Consider the following 21,541-nt stretch of genomic DNA (forward strand, 5'->3'; position numbering starts at 1 on the left):
ACGCATATAGTGGGGTAGAAAATTTCAAATGTGAACTGAAGGTAAGTCCACATTTTGAAATTTTCTTAAATACTGTTAGGTACAAATATCTTTGTCATATTTCGTTAATTATCGTATTTTGGTTGTATTTCGTTAATTATTAGGCCTTAAATAAGTTTTATTTCGCACAGCGACTGGTAAATATCAAATGATATTTCGTACATCAGTTTCGAAAAACTCATTGGTACACTCAGCATCAAATACTTTGTAGCAACCAAAGTAGCCAAATAGTTCGGTACACCATATATTTAGTATGGTGTACCGAACTATTTGGCCACTTTGACTGCTACAAAGTATTTGACGCTGACTGTACGTGCTTGAATGATTCGTATCTTATCGACGCACCCAGCAGTGGCAGCATGGTCCCATTTTTATCGCTTGTCACTATGCCAGTTACTTTCGTACTTACATACTGATTAGAACGTGACAGGCAAGGTGATAAATGATAAAGAGCCAACCATCTTAGCCCTACAGGTCTCCATTTTCGTGTAGCAGTAGCATTATCATCACTTGGTTCTTCTCGTAAAAGATACAAATGTAAATTAGTATTTTTATTTATACTTCATAGATAACTTCAAACACAAGCGTTTGCGTCAAATCTGGTAGTTCTAATTTTTGCAGGCTTGCTTATGATGTTGGCCCAATAAATAATCCAAGTTTGTGATCTCGACCGCCGAACACTGCTTTGTCAAGAATCGAGAAAACTTTTTTTTAGATTTGGGCGCTTATAACCCTAAAGACTAGTTTTGATACTACCTTCTTAGCATAGTACCTTTATCTCAGAAACTATAAGGTCTACAGAGACAATTCTAGTCTCGTACTGAAGTAAATTTAGTCTACTTTAAAAACGCCCTGAGAAGGTAATATCAAAAACTAGTCTTTTATTTTTTTATACTACATCGGTGCCAAACGGGCCGCATGATGGTAAGCAGTCTCCGTAGCCTATGTACGCCTGCAACTCCAGAGGAGTTACATGCGCGTTGCCGACCCTAATTAAAAAATTGTGGAGCCGCACTCAGTATTGTTTTCTTATTGACCGTAAGGGGATTAAAATTGGCTTAATAGTAATAAACGACTTGTACGCGGATGAGGTCGCACGCAGGTCTAGTTTTGTACCTAATATTAGTGATTGTCGACATAGTACCCGGCTCGATTCGAAAGAGTTTGTCTATGAGGATAGCACTTTTGTTGATATTGAAGTCGTTTGTTTCCCGGGCACGTCTCCCGTGGCGCGTACGTTGTGACCCGAATCGGCGATTGAATTTCGCGCATTATTTTACTTTTTACTTAATATCAACTTATTTAACTAAAATTATGAATATATTTAGTCTCAACTGACAAAGAACTTGATTAAGGCATGTTGTGTGTACACAACTTTTTTAAGTACGAGCGCGGCTAAGCACGAAAAATTTTTAAGAGTTAGACCTAGCTAAACTTTTATAGAGTTAGAGCAAACAATAATGTGATAGAATTTTGACGTTTAAAATAACCCTTGCACAGTCTTGGCTACCAAATCGCTGCGAACTTAGCTTAGCCTAACTCTATTAAGTTGTGTTGGTTAAGGGCGAACGGACCGGTGTTTCGAAAATTCGCAAGTTCGAGTCTTGCCGGATGCGGTGCATTTTTCCATTTTTTCTTTGATAGTATAAAAAATTGTACTAGTTATAATTCGTAGAATGTATCTGCTTGATAAAAATGAGTTTCATGTCCAATAAAAATTGCAAATTATGTAAACAAACCAATTTACCTTCATTTCTTCGTAATCTCGTACTATTTGTGGACAATCACGATTTTATCAACAGTTTATATATGTATTTCAACCTTTTATTTACTTATATCAATAACTAGTTAAAATACATTTTATTTATAAATATTTCAATGAAAACAACCATCTTAAAACTTTTAGGTTGTCAGATGCTAGCAAATTCTGTCATCGTTGTTTACATCTTTGAAATTTCTATTGGACTTCACTTTATTATGGGTTAGCACATTGTTATTGCCATTTTGGCTACGGAACCCTAAAAATGAAGGACTAGAAAGATTCGCACGCTTCTGATAAGCATTCATAGCTCAGTTGGTTAAGAGGGGTCGGACCGGTGTTCCAAAAGTCACAAGTTCGGCGCTTGCCGAAAGCGTATATGTTTTCTTTTATTTATAATTATCTTGATAACTTTTTTTTTAATTAACAAAAAATATTTTGTAATTTAATTTGCATTTTTTTTTGTAAATAGATTAGTATATTTATAATTTATATGTAGGTACACATGTTACCTTAAAGTAACTAAAATTGTAGTATTATCTACTCAATTCACTGTAAACTATTATAGTCCTTGGGTTTGTACCTGCCCTATCTATCCTAACTTTTATTATAAGTTTCAGAACAAAACTTGATAAAATTATTTCTCGTTTCTGTCACCAGTCCTAGCCAGCCGCTTTGTACTATAGAACATCATGCGTATTATTTGAATTCATAACAAGTAGTTGGCTTGTTTGAATAATCAGATGAAAATCTTATTGACATCCGTTATAAATTTCATTATTTGTACTAAATTAATTTCCTCGTTGAAGCCACTTTACCAAATTATGTTTTCCGAAAGCAAATAATTGTCTAAATTAACCTAAATTAAAAGTAACCTACTTAGCTACTAATATGGAAAACCTATAATACAATATATATGATTTATGGTATACATCATGTCGATCAGTTGTATAAAATGTATGCCAATAAACCCGGGTCGATACCCCGAGAAGGACTCAGAAAAAAATTAATTGAAAATACTGTCACCTGAAAACTCCTATTTTTAATCGAAATGAAAAAAAAAACATAAAACTCTTAATATGTTTCAACATTTTGGGATACTTACATAATTATTTTAGCCACAAAATGATTGACATTATTTTGGCTTCTTAAACGTATTTTACTTATAATTTCTTCAACATTGTCTGATTACATAGTAAAACTAAACTACGTAATTTATGTAGCCTGTGTAGGTATCGCTGGGGGCAATTTATGAATTTGTCAAATATAATTATTGTGTATATACTATATACGAGTAAATGACTTGGCCGAAATGAAAGTGTTTAATAAATAAAATAAAATTAATGTCTATGTAATGAAGACGTAATGTTACAGTTCTGGGTCTCTAGACCAGCGTCGTATGCATAAGTAATTATCGGACCGCAGTTTGACTTCTGAGCCTCGTGGCTCCAACGCTCCAAGAAACTTGATGTTGCTAAGCCACCAGCTCCTTGAATTTTTCCCTTACAATTCTCCATCGCATTCGCCGTCGAGGAAATCACAACTTTTTCACAAATTGAAAGGTGCTTAAATTAACAAAGGTAAAAATTTATTCGCTAATGTATGACGGCAATCGTATGGTGGAAATGCAGGAAATGCCTCTAATACAAGAGAACAGAGCAAGGAAGCAGAACCAATCACATGCTTTTTGATTTACTTGTGTCATTTTGATGAAAACTGTTCCTCGATATTTCAACTTTCTCCTTGGCAGGGCCTCTGTAAACAAAAGAAGACTTTAATTTTGTATGTGTAAACAACGCAATAAAACAAAGATACCTATATTTGTTTGATTTTATTCCTTCAATCTTATATTTAAATTAAACCACTTTTTTCTTCAAATTCACAACAAGTTCTTGTTCTCTTCTTGTTTTTATTTCTGACTTCACCTAACCTGTTGCACGTCTATCAATTCCTCCTCGATACTTTTATTGAAAACATTAACTCGTTATGGTGGCATTTTCTCATCTAGGAATTGAATTGGCTACCGCTTTTTATGTAGACTTTAGTTTAAATAAATTAAAATTTGAACTGAATTTTATTGTACCTATGAAATTATTTCTGGAATAAAACATTTCATTCATTCTTTTGACTGCATCATAAGATCGGCTCTACATACCGGCTATACCTAATGTGTTCATATGTTAGCAAACTGCAAATACCATATAAGTATTTACGTAGTTAAGGTAACAAGTAGTAACAATGTGTGAAACTGAAATATACATACAAAATGTACGTGAATAGGTAAACTTTTAAAAGGGGCCATCATTTTTTTTAAGTGAAAGAAATAGACCCAATACAAGTTTGGTAATTATTTGAGAGTAATACCAAATTAACTCTGCAAGACATTTGTAATACCAAAGTGTGGAAATATAATAAGTATCAAATGAATATGACGTGTATTTATTTTCTTTAATAGGGACAAAATGACATTCCACGTTATTCTGTCACATTTGGCGCAGAGTTAGCTTAGACGAACCCTAGGCTTATTCTTAGCCCTTTTAGGTATTACGATAAAACTTACTTGGTGTTGAGGTATGGGCTCGTGATGTTGACGAGAGGTGCCTCAGCGAGTAGCCAAACCATCAGACTCAGCAGCAGCGACACTACCACCACCCCAAGAGTATTTATTAGCTAAAATTAAAAACATACCTAAGATATTATATAATGAAATTAGCATATAGAGCACTAGGACGTTTACATACTTATAAGAACATTAACTTTTGTCAAAGTTGACTCGATCTACAAGGTATTCGATAGAAAGTAATAAGTATCGAATATGTAAGAGAAGCTTATCTTATATTACAAAATGTGGAAATATATTTATCAATAGACATTAAAATAACTACTTACAGTTTCAAACAGATGATGTTTCATATTATCTCTCATGGAAGAGGTTTGATATAGGAGCGTTATGTGTATGACATATATTCCGTACGATAGCTTACTGAGTGGCGCGAACACAGACCAGCTGAGGAACGGGTTGATGAGGGCTGTGGGCAAGAATGGTAACATGTACAATTATTATCTTATAATTATAAGTATGTATCGTATCTTGTATCTCTACTTGGTATCATAGTCCAGAAAATCACGCTTTTATATTTATTTGCAACAGGCCACTATTTTTTCCTCATGCGACACCAAATTTACGTAAGTATCTTAATCAAACGTAAGTGCTACGTAAAATTGTTACGCAAAGGCCAAACATCACACTAAATGTTATAATAAGAATATAATAGAAAAGAACTATTTTTATTCGTAAACACAAACAAAACAAATTACATTATATAACAAAAACAGAGGAAGTATAAAGTGCTACGAAATGGCCTTATCTCAGCGTGTGTGAATATGTGTATACCATCAAGTGAGAAAAATTACGAAAGGTAACAGACAAGAAAACGAAAGACATAAATTAATATAGAGTGAACAAATGGATAAATAGGAAAAAGATAAAGATAAGCGTTTATCGATAAAGTAGGGTTTTTGATATGTTAAAATTGTAAATTGTAGTAAGAATCTGTTCTACGTAACACAATATCCTTTAACATTAAAATTATATATAATTTAATTAGATATAGTGGATCACTTACGAACTTGGCCGTAAGTGCAAAAGATAACGACACCTAAAACAGCTACGGCAAAGAGATTTCTGTCGAAAGCCGCGAAGATGCATGCCAGCCATCCGTGGATTCTGTACACTAAGCATAGATGACCCAACGCCAGTAGGACGAGTATTAGATTCAAGGAGACATAAGTACCTAGGAATGACACCGTCTGAAATGGTTAAAAAGAAATAACAGTTTGGTAAATGGACCTATATACTTGACAAACAAATCAAAAGCCCTTCAACTGCTTTCGAACGCTTAACCCCTTAATTCGTACTAATTCTTATCTTGGCAAAATATGTTATAAAACAGATATTTTGTATGCATATTGTAACCTTTCCATTATTTGTTACATTATATTAGTTAGGCACGAGCGAAGTTCGAACTGTGTTTTTTTTTTGTTTAGTTGGTCTAGGTGGGAATTAAGAATTTGGAATTTGTAAGCTTGTTTATTAGAAGCAGGCATTGAAATATGGTTACTTACTTTAGACAAGAATTTTCTGTAATCCTTGGGCTTGTAGATAGACATGAGGTAGCCGGCAGCCAAACCAATCGCGTAAGGGCCCATCCTGTTGTGTGTTTTTATGTAGAATTTCCTAAAGGTGGAGTTAGGTCTAATGTTTATTTCCACCCTGAAATATGATTATAATTTTAATATTAACTTTATATTTTGGAGATGAAACGCGAGTGAACAAACTACGAGTAGGGACTCGTAGAATAGAATAATCCTCTTCCAGAACTGATAGCAAGCAAATAAGGGACATTATTCAGTTTACTTATTACATACAAATACTTTACTGAAAAAAGTGTTGTACAGTGGTTGCTCTTAAAGACTAAGAATTGTTATGAGAGAAAAGTGGTTTACAAATACCTGAACTAGGATACATCGACAAGAGTTGCGAGTTCGCATTCGCACATGTATCGTAAAACGCTTTACAGTAGGTACATATGCCCTTTAAGTTTTCGACTTAGTTACGTAATGTGCTAATTATCGCACTAGTGTGGTAAAGTAGCACCATTTATACTGTACAAATATGAAAACATCGTGCAAGTACACATTTAAAATATATAAACACTTTCAATCAAAACTATAAAACATGATCGGTTAAGTCTTCCCTTAGTAAAAAGACGTACTTACAGTGCAGAGATATCTGAGAAGAAAGAGAGAGCGAGAGATAAACCTAAGGAGAGTCATGTCCACCATTTCTAATAGGCATTCATTATTCAATCTCTTATTAACTGTAGTGATTAAGAACACATGTAGATATTTCTTTCTGTGCGTAGTGTGCGCTGTAATATATTTAACAGAGATACAGTCACGGAATTTAATTTATATAGCATTTAGTATCTTGTCACGGTGACAATCAATATTAATTGCGTTGGGGATCTCATAATATAGGTATTGTCACTATGATAAGGTACCAAAACGATACAGAAATCAAATTCCTTGGCCGTAGAGGTGCTCGCACGCAGCAATAAAATTCAAAATTAAAATTAATAAAAAACTCACCCAAGATCGTAGGCTAGAATTGCTGGTAAATCATAGACGTATATGATGATCATGGGCATTATGAAACTGATCACCAACACTATGGTGGCAGCTGCTGTGCCGATACGTGAGTTTTTGCGGTACACGTACAGAAGGACCAGCGTTATTACGTGCATATGGAAGTCGCAGGGGATGTACCAAGTGGCTGGGTGGCACTGGAAGTAGGTATACCCAGGTTTTCATTATTAATTATTGAATTAATTTGTTTATCTATGGCACTTTATGTGCTTCTTGAGCAAATAAGACGTGACGGTCTATTAGTACCAGTACTATTTAGAGGTCATAGGTAGTTTAAATTGGCAAATTGCTACTTGTTGTACTTGGTGACTTATATTCTTATAAAGTATTTCTTGGATAACATAAAAACATGTCTTAAGTTTATTGTCTGCTGTAAACAAATACAAGCTGAGCAGGAAAATTGGGTCTGAATAGAAAATTCGAAACTATAAAACCGTCGACGTCAAAATTACGCAAATGCACATATATAATGTTTTCTTTCTCCAATATGCTCGGAAATGTTCACCTTATTGTAGCAAAAATAGTACGGGAAGTTCTGCATTACGGTGAAACTAGAATAAAAAAAATTCAGACCATTGTTGTGCGGTAAGAGAGTTATTACTATATTGTTTTTTACGTTTTAAAAACATGTATCCACTAAGAAAAACGTAAACAATATATAGCCGCGGGCTGCGTCTGCACGACCCGGTCAGCATCATTTCAAATTTTATAGGATAGAGTCGTGTTCGTGTAAGATCGTGCGAATACAGCTTATTGTTAATAAAATCAAAGACTCTAAAACTTTTATATTTTTTTTAAGGATCTCATGCGTGCAAATACAGTTTATGTTGCACAATTATATTGAATGAGCGAATATTGAATGATACTGAATGAAAGAATAGTTGTGCCTTTGACTTTTTAAAAAATAATTAAAGCGGAAAATTGTTTTTGGCGTTTTTTATGTGAAGGTTCGATTTGAAATTTGAACGCTGGTTGACGCTTAAATTAATATTATTTTTTCTTATTTCCTCGCGTGTTTGGAGAAAAGCCTTATATATGCTTCGACAGGAACAGCAATTCGCGGATTCGTCTTCTTTGTCGGACTCCACTTCGCGTCGTCAAAATCGAAACTCATCCACGAATTGCCCTTTCCGGTAGGTGCCTCTGCAATAATGAATGTAATATTAAACAACATTGCGACAGTGTGACACCCCCATGATTCATTGCATTGCGTTCATTCCAATGCATTAATGATAATGTAGATTTTATTGTTTGTTATTAAAAATGTTTCTTATTTACAAACTCAACCCAATTGATTTGGTTACCTTATAATAAAGTAACCCTGTTGTAGGGTTACAATATTTGAATGGTAAGCTTATTAAAAGGATATCCTTAATTTTTAACATAGTTAAGCCTAAAACCCTATGGCCATAAGATTATAGTTAAGGGTTTTTAGTAACTCCTGCTTATTTTTTTGCTACATTTAAACTAGTTTGCTACAGAGTTCTGATCATAGTTGCATTGCTGACGCATAAACTCAGAATTTGTGGATTATTGCCATTAGACTTACATAATTTTGGTTTCCGATTTATTGGTAGAGATGGTAAAATTTAGAATGGAATGGATGGATGAATGAAATGGTATTTACCATGATTATCTGTATATTGAGACTTTGCACAGTACTGGTATTGGTTGCCACATAATATTGGTAAAGTAAAGACGCCAAATACTAGTCATTATCTAAATTAAAAATCTAGAAAAAAACACTCTATATTTAACTTGACGTAATAATCATACCTACGTCTGACAGCTGCACCAAAATTTCGCTCCCTAGAGGAAATATTTTCACCGGTCTTCATGTTGTACTTTGCTACAAAATTCGAAATTTAATTTAAATTTTAAAATTAATACACTGTGGTAAGTGTTATACCTACCTATATGTCGATTTAAGGATCTCACTTTAAAACGGCCCGGGTCCAAGCCGAGGTATCCAACACTACGTTTTCTATACAAAGCAGGGGCGGCGGGTCCATACAACTCGATTCCCACCGGCTTGCCTAAAAATTATTGCTACAGTTTGGTTTACCAAACTTATATATCATCTTTGAAATTAAAAATATATCCATTATGATAACACTACGTATTACATTACCTTGGAATTGATAACACGATTTACTAAAGCACTAATCATAGCAGGCGCGAGAAGTGAAGCTAAGCTTGACGTGGTATGGCAAAGGTGGTTTATACACTAACTGCAAAAGGTCGCGCCCAAGGACACACCTAGCGCACGCCTCACTTTTATCACGAAAAAAAGTACATCATGTTAAGGTGTTTTTTTTTTGTTCCGAGTTCCCTAGCCAGAATTTTCACGCGCTGCTACTGATAGAAAGCATGACGTGATCACCGGTCACCTGTCATAGAAAATGAAGTGTCGGTTACCTCAGCCTGTTCTAGCGTGAGTCGTCCTTTAAAGTTGTAACACTGAAATGAGGTTGTCATATAGCTAGTTTTGAATGTTTTCATATATCAAAACTGTTGGAGCATTATAATTACCCAGTGGGGAGCAAAGTAGGCCCATTTTATGGTGTGATATTATCCCGATCTAAATCTACTTCATACCTAGCCTAGGGTAAAAAAAATGTTAGTACCATCGTCCACACCATTAACTGTCCATCAGTGGACCTTATTACAAAAGGCGTAAGTCCACCAATGGACAGTTAAGAGTGTTGCTGTTTGTACGTACCATTTCTAATGTGTTGTAATAATTCCCAACCATTAGTAATGCCGGCAACCAGTTCTTCTCGCACATCTGTTGCTCGTAGAAAGCTATCTTGGGGTAGACAGGGCCGTCATCAATATGTTTTGAGATATGGGCCAGGTAGAACATGGTCACGGCTAAAAGCACGACCAGTCTGTAAAAGAAATGCATTCTGGAAGTCTGGTCTGAGGGTTGTTGTATACAATGTCTAGTGGCTCCACTTCACACTAGTTTATGATAGCGATTGAAACAAGACCATCTTCGATCATTGGGTTGCTGTCTAGACCGGTCGAGAATCTTTCTAAGTAGTACACAATCACTAGTATCCATATTTGCCGATATGGGATATTGTCTCTTCACAATATTTGGGATATTGTGAAGAGGACTATTAATAATAACAGGGGATTAAATCGCGTATAATTAAGTTTTAAAATTTACATTCGACGTTTCGACGTTTCAGAAGGTACTAAGGAGGAATGGGTATAGCTAAATAAAAACCGGCCAAGTGCGAGTCGGACTCGCGCACGAAGGGTTCCGTACCATAAAACGGCAAAAAACTGTTTGTTATATGGGAGCCTCCCTATATTTATTTTATTCTGTTTTTAGTATTTGTTGTTATAGCGGCAACAGAAATACATCATCTGTCAAAATTTCAACTGTCTAGCTATCACGGTTCATGAGATACAGCCTGGTGACAGACGGACGGACGGACAGTGAAGTCTCAGTAATAGGGTCCCATTTGTTGGCGCGGGAGTATTCTCAGAGGACCTAAACATATGTACATATCTCAACACCACTAGGTGCCCACAATACAGTCTTCCAGGCAGAATGTATGGGCATCATAATGGCAGCACACGCAATCGTCTCAAGGAAAGTAGTGGACTACCCCATCCGCATACTCTCTTATAGTTGGTCAGTACTACAAGCTCTGCAAAGTTATACTTTGACCTCAGGGCTAATCTACGAATGCTACAAGGCTCTGTCAGAGGTAAGCACCACCACCAGCGTAACTCTGCATTGGATCAAGGGACACAGCGAGGGAACGATGCAGCCGACATGTTGGCGAGAGGTGGCTCGGAACTGAGGGTGGCAGGACCGGAGCCAATCATACCTCTGCCTTATGCCTGGCTCCGGAACATGCTGAGACGCAACACCAAGGTAAAACACCAACAGTACTGGTCTAACCTAGGCACGTGCAGGCAGGCGAAGGAGGCCCTCCCGACAATCGACCCCGGTTTGTCGAGAAGGCTGAGACAGCTGAAGAGGCCACAGCTCCGACTTTTGACTGGGGCCATAACCGGCCACGCCCCACTAAACAAACACCTACTAACCCTACGTGTTACAGATAGCCCCCTCTGCAGAGCGTGCATGGAGGAGGAGGAGACAGCCGCCCACGTCATTCTTGAATGCCCAGGGGTGGCAGAATACCGGGCACAATACCTCGGTTCTCCGGGGTCTCTCCCAGAAGTCGTCGGCAACATCAAGGGTCTGCTAGGCTTCCTGGTAGAGTTGGGTTGGCAAGAGTAGTGCCGTCAACCCACCATCACGCAAAATAGGCGCGAATTACGACGTCGAGTTGTGGAAACCAAGCCCGCGAATACCAATACCAATAGGGTCCCGTTTGACCCTTTGCGTACGGCACCCTAAGTGGCAACCAAGACGGAAAGCAAAAGGGAAACGTCCTGATGTCTCCAGCAGACAACCGGCATTTCTGCCGTATGTAAAAGGGATTACGGATGAAATTAACACAATATTTGGGAAGTACTCTATAAAGACGGTAGGTATACACTATACACACCTTTATCCAAAGTCGCAGAGAGCCTAAAGTCACCAAAAGACGTTATTCGGTTCCAGTCACCTGGCATTTATGAAATAGATTGCAGTTGCGGTAGTTCTATATCCATTCGGCCGGCAAGCCCTTCTTCCCCGACCTTTGCAATAATGTATATATATATATATATATATATATATATATATATGTGTGTGTTACCTTATATATCGTTTTATAATATTCTTCAATAAACTGTATGGTTTGGTTATATCCAACGTGGCGAGACTTTTTCCCATTAGAAGTCCAGAAAATGAGAAGAATGTGTCCACTAATAAATCAAAATGAGTCGTCACAAGCGCCATTGCTGGTTTATCCGTTGCCATCTGAAAATATACGATATGATCTTTTTATATTATCAGTATGTGGATTATAGAGTATGTGCGGAAAGAGAAGAGTCGTAGGATTTGAGGGCGTGCCAGTGCTATTTTATGGTTTTTGTTATGCTGACAATACTGTCACGTAATTATAGTACGAAACTAAAACATGATACTTGAATCCCGTTATCCCGGCTTTTTGCCATGGCTCACTAAATGAACTGGTGTCGGCTCGGTAACCGAATCCCATGAACTAGAACAGGCACTAGTTTTCACGGAAGTGACTGCCATTTCACCTCTAGAGCTTAAACCCAACTTTTGTTTTTACGTTCCAGGTACTAAAGCGACAATTCGATTGACAAATATACTGAAACTAGTTAAGAATCTGCCCAATCCAACTGCCATTTTCGTACAAAACTACACAAATTTATTACACAAATTGACTAAGTCCCACAGTAAGTTCAATAAGGCTTGTGTTGTAGGTACCTAGACAACGATATATGTATATAATATATAATTATAAATACATAGAAAACACCCATGACTCAGAAACAAATATCCGTGTTATTATTTACAATATTTCTAATGTCTATCGCTCGTATTTAAAAAATAGCATTTCGCCGTTTTCCACAGATATTCGAGTGACGAAATCGAGCGCTCGAAATTTAAAAATCGGTATCCAGAACGCACAGTCTTCCCCAAAACGACGGCGGCGACGAAAGGAAGGGTGTCAAATGAAACCCACACATCGATAATCATTCGTTCGTTTGGATCCGTCTGAGTAGCGTAAAGCTGAGGAGAGTTTATTATGATTATGAGCCCATATTGTCCCACTGCTGGGCAAAGGCCTCTCTCTTATTCTTCCCCGTGTCCCTATCCTCGGAAGTCTCCCACCAGTCTCTGTCGAAGGCATCAAGTTCGTCCCGCCATCTCCAACGAGGTCTACCGTGACGCCTTACAACCTGTGGGACCCAACAGGTGGCTGTTTTGGCCCACAGGTCATCCGGCATACGGCAGACGTGCCCTGCCCAGTCCCATTTGAGCTTAGCGGCACTTTCAGCTACATCAGTTATTCCAGTTTTGGAGCGTAGTATTGTATTTTTAATGCGATCGGTTAACTTCACGCTCAGAATACTACGCTCCATAGCTCGCTGACAAACCTTGAGTTTGGTTTTTTGAACTTTTGTCAAAGACCAAGTCTGTGCTCCGTAGGTGAGGATGGGGAGAATGCACATGTCCATGAGTTTTCTTTTAGTGATATAGGGAGGTTTCCCTTCATGTGCTCTTTTATGGACCAAAAGCTCCTCCAGGCATTCTCGGTCCGTCTTGCAACTTCTTTATCTTGCCGCGCCTGGAAGGATACTATTTGGCCCAGGTATATATACTCATGGACATATTTCTCCCCCGTCCACTTCTACTCCTATTGGTGCACTATTGGTCATGAGCTTAGTCTTTGACATGTTCATTGCTAACCCGACCTCAAGTCTTGCCCGGCTTTAGGAGGGTTTATTCCTTCAAATATCTAGGCACTTGGCCACCTACAATTTACTTGACGACGCGGACATTAAACGCAAGCGCAGGGTAGTGCGGTGTAATAGGTCAGTGCAGCGTACTATGAATGCCATGCGTATACAGTAAGTACAACGACGCGTTCAGGATACTGTTGCCATTTGCCTGCTGTAACCATTTTCAGTTACAGCAGGACTAAGATGGTCAGTTGTTTATCATCTGTCAGTGTCACGTTCTAGCAAGTATGTAAGTGCGAAAATGACGGGCACAGTGACAAGCGATAAAAATGGAACCATGCTGCCACTGCTAGACTATTGGCTTCATAGGCCAATACCAACCACTACCGAACAGGCCGGACCGATCGTCTACGTACGTTATATGTTTTGTAGCTAAGTACTTCTCTTCTATGAATTGATACTATTCTATTGTATGATAAAACCAATCAACCACTGGTAACCAGTTGGCGTCTCATTCCCTTTCCCACATACTGGCGCCCAACGTGGGGCCGGGCGCCGCTCGGGTCGGTCGGTACACTGAGCGAGACAGGTAGTAGGTAAATGCGCGAGCAAAAAGGATTCGAATCCGCGAGCCTCACAAGTACTAATGTTATTTGTATCGCTACAAGTTTTTGTTTAATTTCAAGTGTTGTTAACTATGTTCTGATATTTCGAGTTACCCGCAAGCTCAGCAATCCACCCTTTCATTCGGTAATCGACCATGGGTAGAAAATGTATTATATAGAGATTTAATAAAACAACTTCTTTACCGCTATTTATAACTATAAAACGTAAAATAGGCCTTTTTGATCACTTTCCTATCCCTAACACAATAAAAGCATTAAATGATTTTTTTGACACCTCAGAATACTCACTAAATGACGGCCCTAAATAATTGAATATGCCTAAAATGCTTTTATTATGCTTTCATTGTATGTACTTATAGACAAGTCCAATGTATATTCAAAGGTCTTAAATAGTAGTAAAGTCACAGATTTCATACGCACAAACCTAAAATAGAAAAACGGTAAATAGCACCACCTACAATAAAGATGGAAGGCGTACCGATAAGGGCTTTTCTAATCAGTCAGCCTTTGATGAAACTCACAACGTTAAGTCTTCGGTAAGTGAATATGTATTATTACCCTGTCAAAATCTATGCCATTGCTAACCGAAGTCCCGTGTGCAATTGCTAAGCAGTGGACGAAGGCGACTATGATCGCCGTCAGGAAGCGGATGCCGTGCAAGCATGGTAGTTCATCCTTGTCTGATTTTAACACTGTATTCCAGTTGCGGCGAAGGCAGAACGATTTTGCAACGTGATTAACTAAAAAAACGTGTAAATTAATATAATACAGCTGGGCATACTAAAATAATTCATTAATTTAGTCACCACGTACATACCAAATGAGTTAGAACTAGCGGTGACTGGATACTCGCTAACATAGTATGTTGAAGCTACAGCTATGAACAGCAGCACTACGAAAGCGTACCTGGAAATATTGGGTTATAAACATACAACGATAATAAAGATAATTATTTAAAGCAAATACAACTAGTTTAATAAGTTGTCAATTGTCATACGATCGTACCGTCGTTATAAATGGGGAAAATTAGTACTTATACATGATACTTGATCACTTAGATGAATTGCTTTTTTTACTAATAAAATGTGTATACAGCGTGTATTTTTGATACGACCGCATAACCTACGAGTACTTAGTTTAGTCTTTAATGAACACGTTACACGTTAGGTTTTATAAAAAATAGTCAATTTTTATTTTTCCATGTAAAACAATTCAGCAAGCAATGTAAGTCCGCTATTAGTAGTGATACTATTATCACTACTTTATTTTAACTCAAAAGATACATTTAATGACGCGACGTCACGTCACAAGACTCACAAGTGACTATGATATACGGATTACATTGCTGCTCGAAAAAAACAAAAATTAGTTATGCTCTGGTAGTTAAGACTAAATTTAAATAAATCTTTCAGAATATAACACTAAAACCTACGTCTAGTTTATCTAGTTTAAATTGTAATCAAAAATATACACTATATAAATAATAATAATAAATTCTTTATTTCAAAGCAAGTAACTCCATAGGTGTTAGTGTACAAATTCGAAATTAGAATAATTAAAACTATCTTAGTACTTAGACTGAGAAAGATTAAAATTAAAACTATAACTAAAACTACGAAGATAATATATATATATATATATATTATTTTATTAGTATGTAGGTATGTATTATATTGTTTGCGTCTTCATTTTGTTGAATTATATGTATATCGGCACTACCCGTTCAATGTTGTAAGTTCATAGTTTCCTGCTACCCAAAGGTTGTCTGGAAGAGATCGCTTCTTAACGATAAGACCGTCTGTTGTTACCTAACTTTTACGTGTTTTTTCATTTCCTGTCTATTTTTAAATGTATGGTGCACAATAAAGAATATTTACTTACTTACTTATATACATATACATTTAGCTAATCAATAAGATTTAAAGCTACACTCTTTACTGGCCCTATCCAGTAAGCAAGAATCCGGCAATCAAACTTGACAGCAATCACATTCAGAATGCTATTGGGACTGTCTCACTCGCGACAGCAGGGATGCAATCTTTTTTCGCATGATTGCAGGAAACCCATCAGTGCGTGCCTCGCCAAACATGCCTGACGCGCTACACCTGCTGGGCAAGCCCAACTATAGCCCAACTACAAGGGTATAAAAAACCACTCGGGGTATTTGCTTCCAAATTATTTTTAAACAGTATATGCTTTCTGCACTACTTATAATTTATGTTTTGGTTGAAAAAGCTCATAGTCTTGAGACATATTTTATCTGTAAATAGTCGGCGTATTAAGATAATGAGTAAATCTTACACAAACACGTAATATCCCGTAGAATATTCCCTCGGGGCCGCTGCTTCCTCACAGTGGTGTATAGAGATGGCTGCATCCTTGGCCGCGCGCAAGTACCCCGTGCTCATGAGCGCCTTCACAAACTTCTCCGCGGACTTGGTCGGACACCCCGCGGGAAGGCACACCCCGTGTGCTATGTATGAGAAACTACGACCGTAGTATAATTTAGTCTGAAATTACACATCAAAATTATGTGAATCAATCAATCCCAATCGATTATGTGAAAACGAATAACTTTTTACCCGACTGCCAAAGGGAGGAGGGTAATGTTTTTACCCGACTGCCAAAGGGAGGAGAGTAATGTTTTTCGAGTGTATGTATGTATGTATGTCTGTTTCTTTGTGGCCTCCTGTAGCCTAAACGGCTTGATGGATTTTGAATTTTGATGTATGAGGTATCGTTAGATTCGTCTTGATCACGGGAGTGTCATAGGATGTTTTTTGGGGGTAACTAAAAAGTTATAAATAAAAAAATGAATTATTGTAAAAAAACAAAAACCCGACTGCACATTACTGACTATAAGTAACCCTCTGTTGGTCCCCGCCTGCAATATCAACAACAATATTCTTGTGGGGCTTGTTTTCCTCTTTTTTAGTGTGCAGTCGGGTTTTTTTAAATATTTTTTTTAACTTACATCGAGGTAATAGTCCTCAGCCCTAACGTAAGGATCGGAAACTACTTCCATTTTCTTGACGCCATCTTTATTCATCTCTATTTCCGCTAAACAATATTGAGTGCGTAATTCCGGGTGTGTTGCGAACCAGGGTGGACGTAGGCACTGGTCGTAGTTCCCCAAGTGGTAGCGGGCGCCGAAGAAGATGCCCGTTGGCGACTGGTCGATGGAGTTCCATACTGTAACAACAGATGGCCATCAACCAGTCGTACCTAAATAGGTAGATACTCGTAATTACAGAGAGCGAAAAACGACTATTTTGCAAAGTACTTATCTTATAAAAAAATATAAATATAAGTAAATAAATGTAAATATTTGGGGACAATATTACATATAACGACCTAGCCTCAAACTAATCAAAGCTTGTACTTTGGATGCTACATATACACATACACTATATAGATAAATAGTAAATACATACGTATATACATACAAAACACCCATCACTCAGGAACAAAATATCTGTGTTCATCACACAAATAAACGGCCATACCGGGATCCGAACCCGGGACCATCGGCTTCATCACTACCCTCTAGGCCAGACCGGTCATGTATATATGTATATGTACATAAGTAGCCATAGTTTATGTATTAGGTTTTAATTTCCTAAAAGTATGGTTTTCTTAGTCAGTTTTTTCTTATTCAAACAATTTCAGCCCGTTTTATATAAAGCCTCCGCCCGCATCTCCGTCCGAACAGAATTCTTAATTCACATTCTAAGCATGTTTGTTTTATGTGCGTTGTGCCTGTGTATATAACTGCTGCTTCTGCTGTTTTTACATGAAGATAATGTGTAAGTATCTTTTTATGTACTTACCCCATGTGGCCCATAGCGTAGAGTTTTTGACATTTTCCAGAATGTTAAATATTTTGTCACGGCAGGGCACCTCATCAGCATCCCACTCATTCTTTGACAGATTGTCAAATATGTGGTTCAGATTAGGTATCTCTAACATTGGTTCCTTGACAAGACCATCGGCTGAAAAAGAAAATTACTGTAACAATATCTTACTGGTTTTATATTTTTAACCTACTTGAGATTGCGATGGACCTTTGAATTTGGTACAATTACTAGTATATTGAATTATGTACCGGTCCGCCGAAGGTATTCTCGGTGAAACCCCTCCGCGTCCCCCGTATTAAAATAAAAAAAAGCGGCCAAGTGCGAGTCGGACTCGCCCATGAAGGGTTCCGTACCATTTATGACGTATTAAAAAAAAACACTTACTCGATCTCGTTCAAACCAATTTTCGGTGGAAGTTTGCATGGTAATGTACATCATATATTTTTTTTAGTTTTATCATTCTCTTATTTTAGAAGTTACAGTGGGGGGGACACGCATTTTACCATTTTGGAAGTGTCTCTCGCGCAAACTATTCAGTTTAGAAAAAAACGATATTAGAAACCTCAATATCATTTTTGAAGACCTATCCATAGACACCCCACACGTAAAGGTTTGATGAAAAAATTTTTTTTGACTTAAAGTTCTAAGTATGGGGAACCCCCCAAATTTATTGTTTTTTTTTTCTATTTTTGTGTGAAAATCTTAATGCGGTTCATAGAATACATCTACTTACCAAGTTTGAACATTTATAGTTTCGGAAAAAAGTGGCTGTGACATAAACGGACAGACAGACGGACATGACGAATCTATAAGGGTTCCGTTTTTTGCCATTTGGCTACGGAACCCTAAAAATGGGTATAGTTGTGAGGAAATGTTTTGTGATATGCTCTTGTCTCTCACTTCAACTCTGTCCTTCTGAAATTGTTTGATGCTCATGCTTCTGTTTGAGCAGTTCGGCTAAAGAGACCACTGTTCTTGAATTTCAAAAGGCGTACGTATAGCGATAATAAAGAGAGAGCGTTCCGTGCAATACCAACGGGATCGGTGCGACAAAAAACTGACTCATTTTTAGTTTCCACAAATCGTTGCAACCAAATGGTAAGAGCAGCGAAATAACGTCATATACTCGACAATATCTCGACTTCTTTCCCCACGGGATTGTTAAAACCAAGGCCGATGTCGACTCACTTCTTTTTTCTCTCGACCATAATATAATGCCGTTTAACCAACTTTCAAGCCCTCTTTAACTCCTCTTTAACCCTTTTAGGGGATGAATTTTTAAAACCGCTGTACTTACTTTTCTTGCATTCTAATCCCCGCATTCAAAAAAACGTTCAAATCTATTTTTTGTAATCTTATATTGTTTTTATAAAAGGTTTTAAAGTATTGATTCAAGGTATTTTAATAAAATACTTCTTTTAAAAAATTTCATGAAGTTTCTAGCTTAAAATAAACCTTGAACCCCATACAAACTTTCATCTCCTTTTTAACATTCATAGGGGTTAAATTTCTCAAAATCGTTTCTTATTTCTTGCACACTTTATAAATGTGACCTGGTGTGCAAATTTCAATTTCCTAGCTTTTGTAGTTTCGGCAGTCAGTATTAAGGACATACGCATATAATATATATAGATTATACCTGACATTTACGACTAGTATCATCCTTGTATAGAATAACTTGTAGATTGGGGGTCCGAATCGTTACCTTTGAAACAGTCTGCCGAACACTTCTGGCCATACCGGAACTAGCAGACAAGTTTTTTTGTTACTTCCAATATTGCTATTTGATACCACAAAATATAAAATGACGCAAATTCCATGAATTTTGCTCACCGTAAGTGGCACTTTTTTGTGCTTTCTGTTGATTATATTTTTCCACAATTTTTTGGAACCTAGCATTACTTTTGTTAACATGTGTCATGCTCATGGTGCTTATCTTAATATCAAATGACGTAAAGAATTTTACAGAACATATAGTGCTACTTTCCCGCACGCGTGCGGGAATGAGCACTTTCCGTGCATATGTCAAAACTTTAAAGAGCCATATGTACTATAAAACGTTGTACGATACCTACCATGTGTGAATAAGCAATTTGCAACTCCCTTCCTATTTTTTGCACTTGTATCGTAAATATGTTGTACATTTTGCTGCATTTGTCACCCTCTTTTCACTCTCTCCTCTCATCTACTCAAAGGTTAAGAAGATCCCTCAAAGGGATAAGTTCGCCTTTGCACTTCTTACTAATTGTATGTTATTTTTAATATGTATTTTTGTACAATAAAGTGTTTACTACTACTACTACTACTAATAACTATTGCGGTCCCTGCTCGTACTAAGTATCAAAAGGACTAAAATACACACGTCCTTCGCACAGGTTATAATATTGTGTTGTTCAGCAGGAACCTCTAGATAGAGGTAAAATAAAAAAGTACCACGTTTAGCTTCCGAGAAAGTAACGTTTTAAAAACTTACCAAAAACAAAAAATAACACTACACTTTTTTTTAATAACATTTTAAACCAATTTAACTATTTATCGTAAGAAGTATTTGGTTAAGTTTATTTACTACTTAAATAAGACGTGCATTACGTTCGGCGTTTAGCGACGACTTATCCTGCAGATACACCTATTATAAGTGCGACTAACTCTTGCGCATCACAAACAAAGAAATACTTTGTTAATTAGGTGAACTGACGTTTACTTATACAGGGATGTCTTTTTTCACCACACCATTAAAGGTTACAGAAACTTATGAGAAAGTTATATCTTATCCACAAAAGTAGCAAAGTAATTATTTGGATGCAAATTTCTAGTCGTTTCCTCATTGTGGATGGTAGAATGGACTTTAATGGTATGATTTTGAATGTTAAATATTCAATAACTTTCATTTGGATTTGATTGGTAATGTTTTACAAATACAAGTATTTTCCTCGTGTTGATGTGGTGAAAAATTTTGTGTTTCACTCGGTGGCAAACTTTAACCCTCGTGCCTTGAAACCTTCGCAACGCTCAGGATTCCATTCTGGAATCTTTCGTTTGCTCCGATATGAATAATAGCACGAGCAGTTAAACAACAATTTTGCCCCCTTGTAAAACACTTAACTTTTACCTTTAGTTAAATAGTTATTTGAACTTGAGAGTTCAATTCGGGCGAGCAAGGACCACTCAGGATTGCTAGACGATACCGAGAAAATAAAATAAAATAAAAATAGAGCAATCTAATAACAACAAAAAATAAGATTACAAAATATATATCTTATAAACTAGGGCCTTTTTAAAGCTGTTAAAATAAATCATAAAAATATTTGTCTTTCAATTTAATAATAGTACATTACGATACAAGTGCGAAAAATAGGAAATTCGAAATGAGTGGCGATAAATTAAAACACGACCGAAGGGAGCATAAAGCTATACTAAAATTTCGACACCATTCAACACTATGTTCTCACAGGCCTGTCTAGCTTGTTCCTTTATCAGACGGACTTCTGGATCCAAGGTAACGGTAGAAACGTCGATATGTATTTTTAATACGCGATATAAATAAATATTAAAGGACATTATAGGATATAGGTCGTTTAAATAGTTTTATTGCATAACTATTTCTGTAACCGAAGACAATAACAATTAAATAGGTACTTTTTGCATCTATTGAATGATAACACGTTAAGACAAACATGGAATATTTAAAAAAAGACATTGAAATC

At 36.9% G+C, this 21,541-nt stretch overlaps 1 protein-coding gene across 2 annotated transcripts; it reads right to left on the bottom strand.

The window, feature by feature from the left end:
• Positions 1 to 3,105: 3,105 nt before the first annotated feature.
• On the bottom strand, positions 3,106 to 20,470 carry LOC133533234 (nose resistant to fluoxetine protein 6-like). Of its 2 annotated transcripts, XM_061872187.1 has the most exons (14): positions 20,311 to 20,470; positions 17,811 to 17,972; positions 16,955 to 17,172; positions 16,282 to 16,490; positions 14,798 to 14,886; positions 14,539 to 14,720; positions 11,734 to 11,897; positions 9,729 to 9,897; positions 6,950 to 7,143; positions 5,924 to 6,071; positions 5,425 to 5,608; positions 4,688 to 4,827; positions 4,359 to 4,468; positions 3,106 to 3,553 (listed from the first exon to the last, which is right to left on the bottom strand). In XM_061872187.1, exons 1-14 carry the CDS (start codon positions 20,348 to 20,350, stop codon positions 3,475 to 3,477), a joined length of 2,088 nt encoding a protein of 695 aa, XP_061728171.1. In that variant the 5' UTR covers positions 20,351 to 20,470; the 3' UTR covers positions 3,106 to 3,474. The 2 variants fall into 2 exon arrangements, with proteins under 2 accessions (XP_061728171.1, XP_061728172.1); XM_061872188.1 differs by lacking the exon at positions 20,311 to 20,470 and having other exon boundaries at positions 16,955 to 17,205; positions 17,811 to 17,949.
• Between the last annotated feature and the right edge of the window lie 1,071 nt (positions 20,471 to 21,541).

This window comes from Cydia pomonella, unplaced genomic scaffold (genome assembly GCF_033807575.1).
Source record: "Cydia pomonella isolate Wapato2018A unplaced genomic scaffold, ilCydPomo1 PGA_scaffold_139, whole genome shotgun sequence".
In the NCBI taxonomy this organism is placed as follows: Eukaryota; Metazoa; Arthropoda; class Insecta; order Lepidoptera; family Tortricidae; genus Cydia; species Cydia pomonella.

What these genes read in the sequence shown, in the direction of transcription:
- LOC133533234 (XM_061872187.1), bottom strand. Translation starts at nt 20,350, where the DNA reads ATGTTATTAAAAAAAAGTGTAGTGTTATTTTTTGTTTTTG. An exon ending in ATTATAAAACGATATATAAG is followed by an intron (nt 9,898 to 11,733) that starts GTAACACACACA and finishes TTTCTTTTACAG; the next exon opens with ACTGGTCGTGCTTTTAGCCG. An exon ending in AGCCCATACCTCAACACCAA is followed by an intron (nt 3,554 to 4,358) that starts GTAAGTTTTATC and finishes TTTTGTTTACAG; the next exon opens with AGGCCCTGCCAAGGAGAAAG.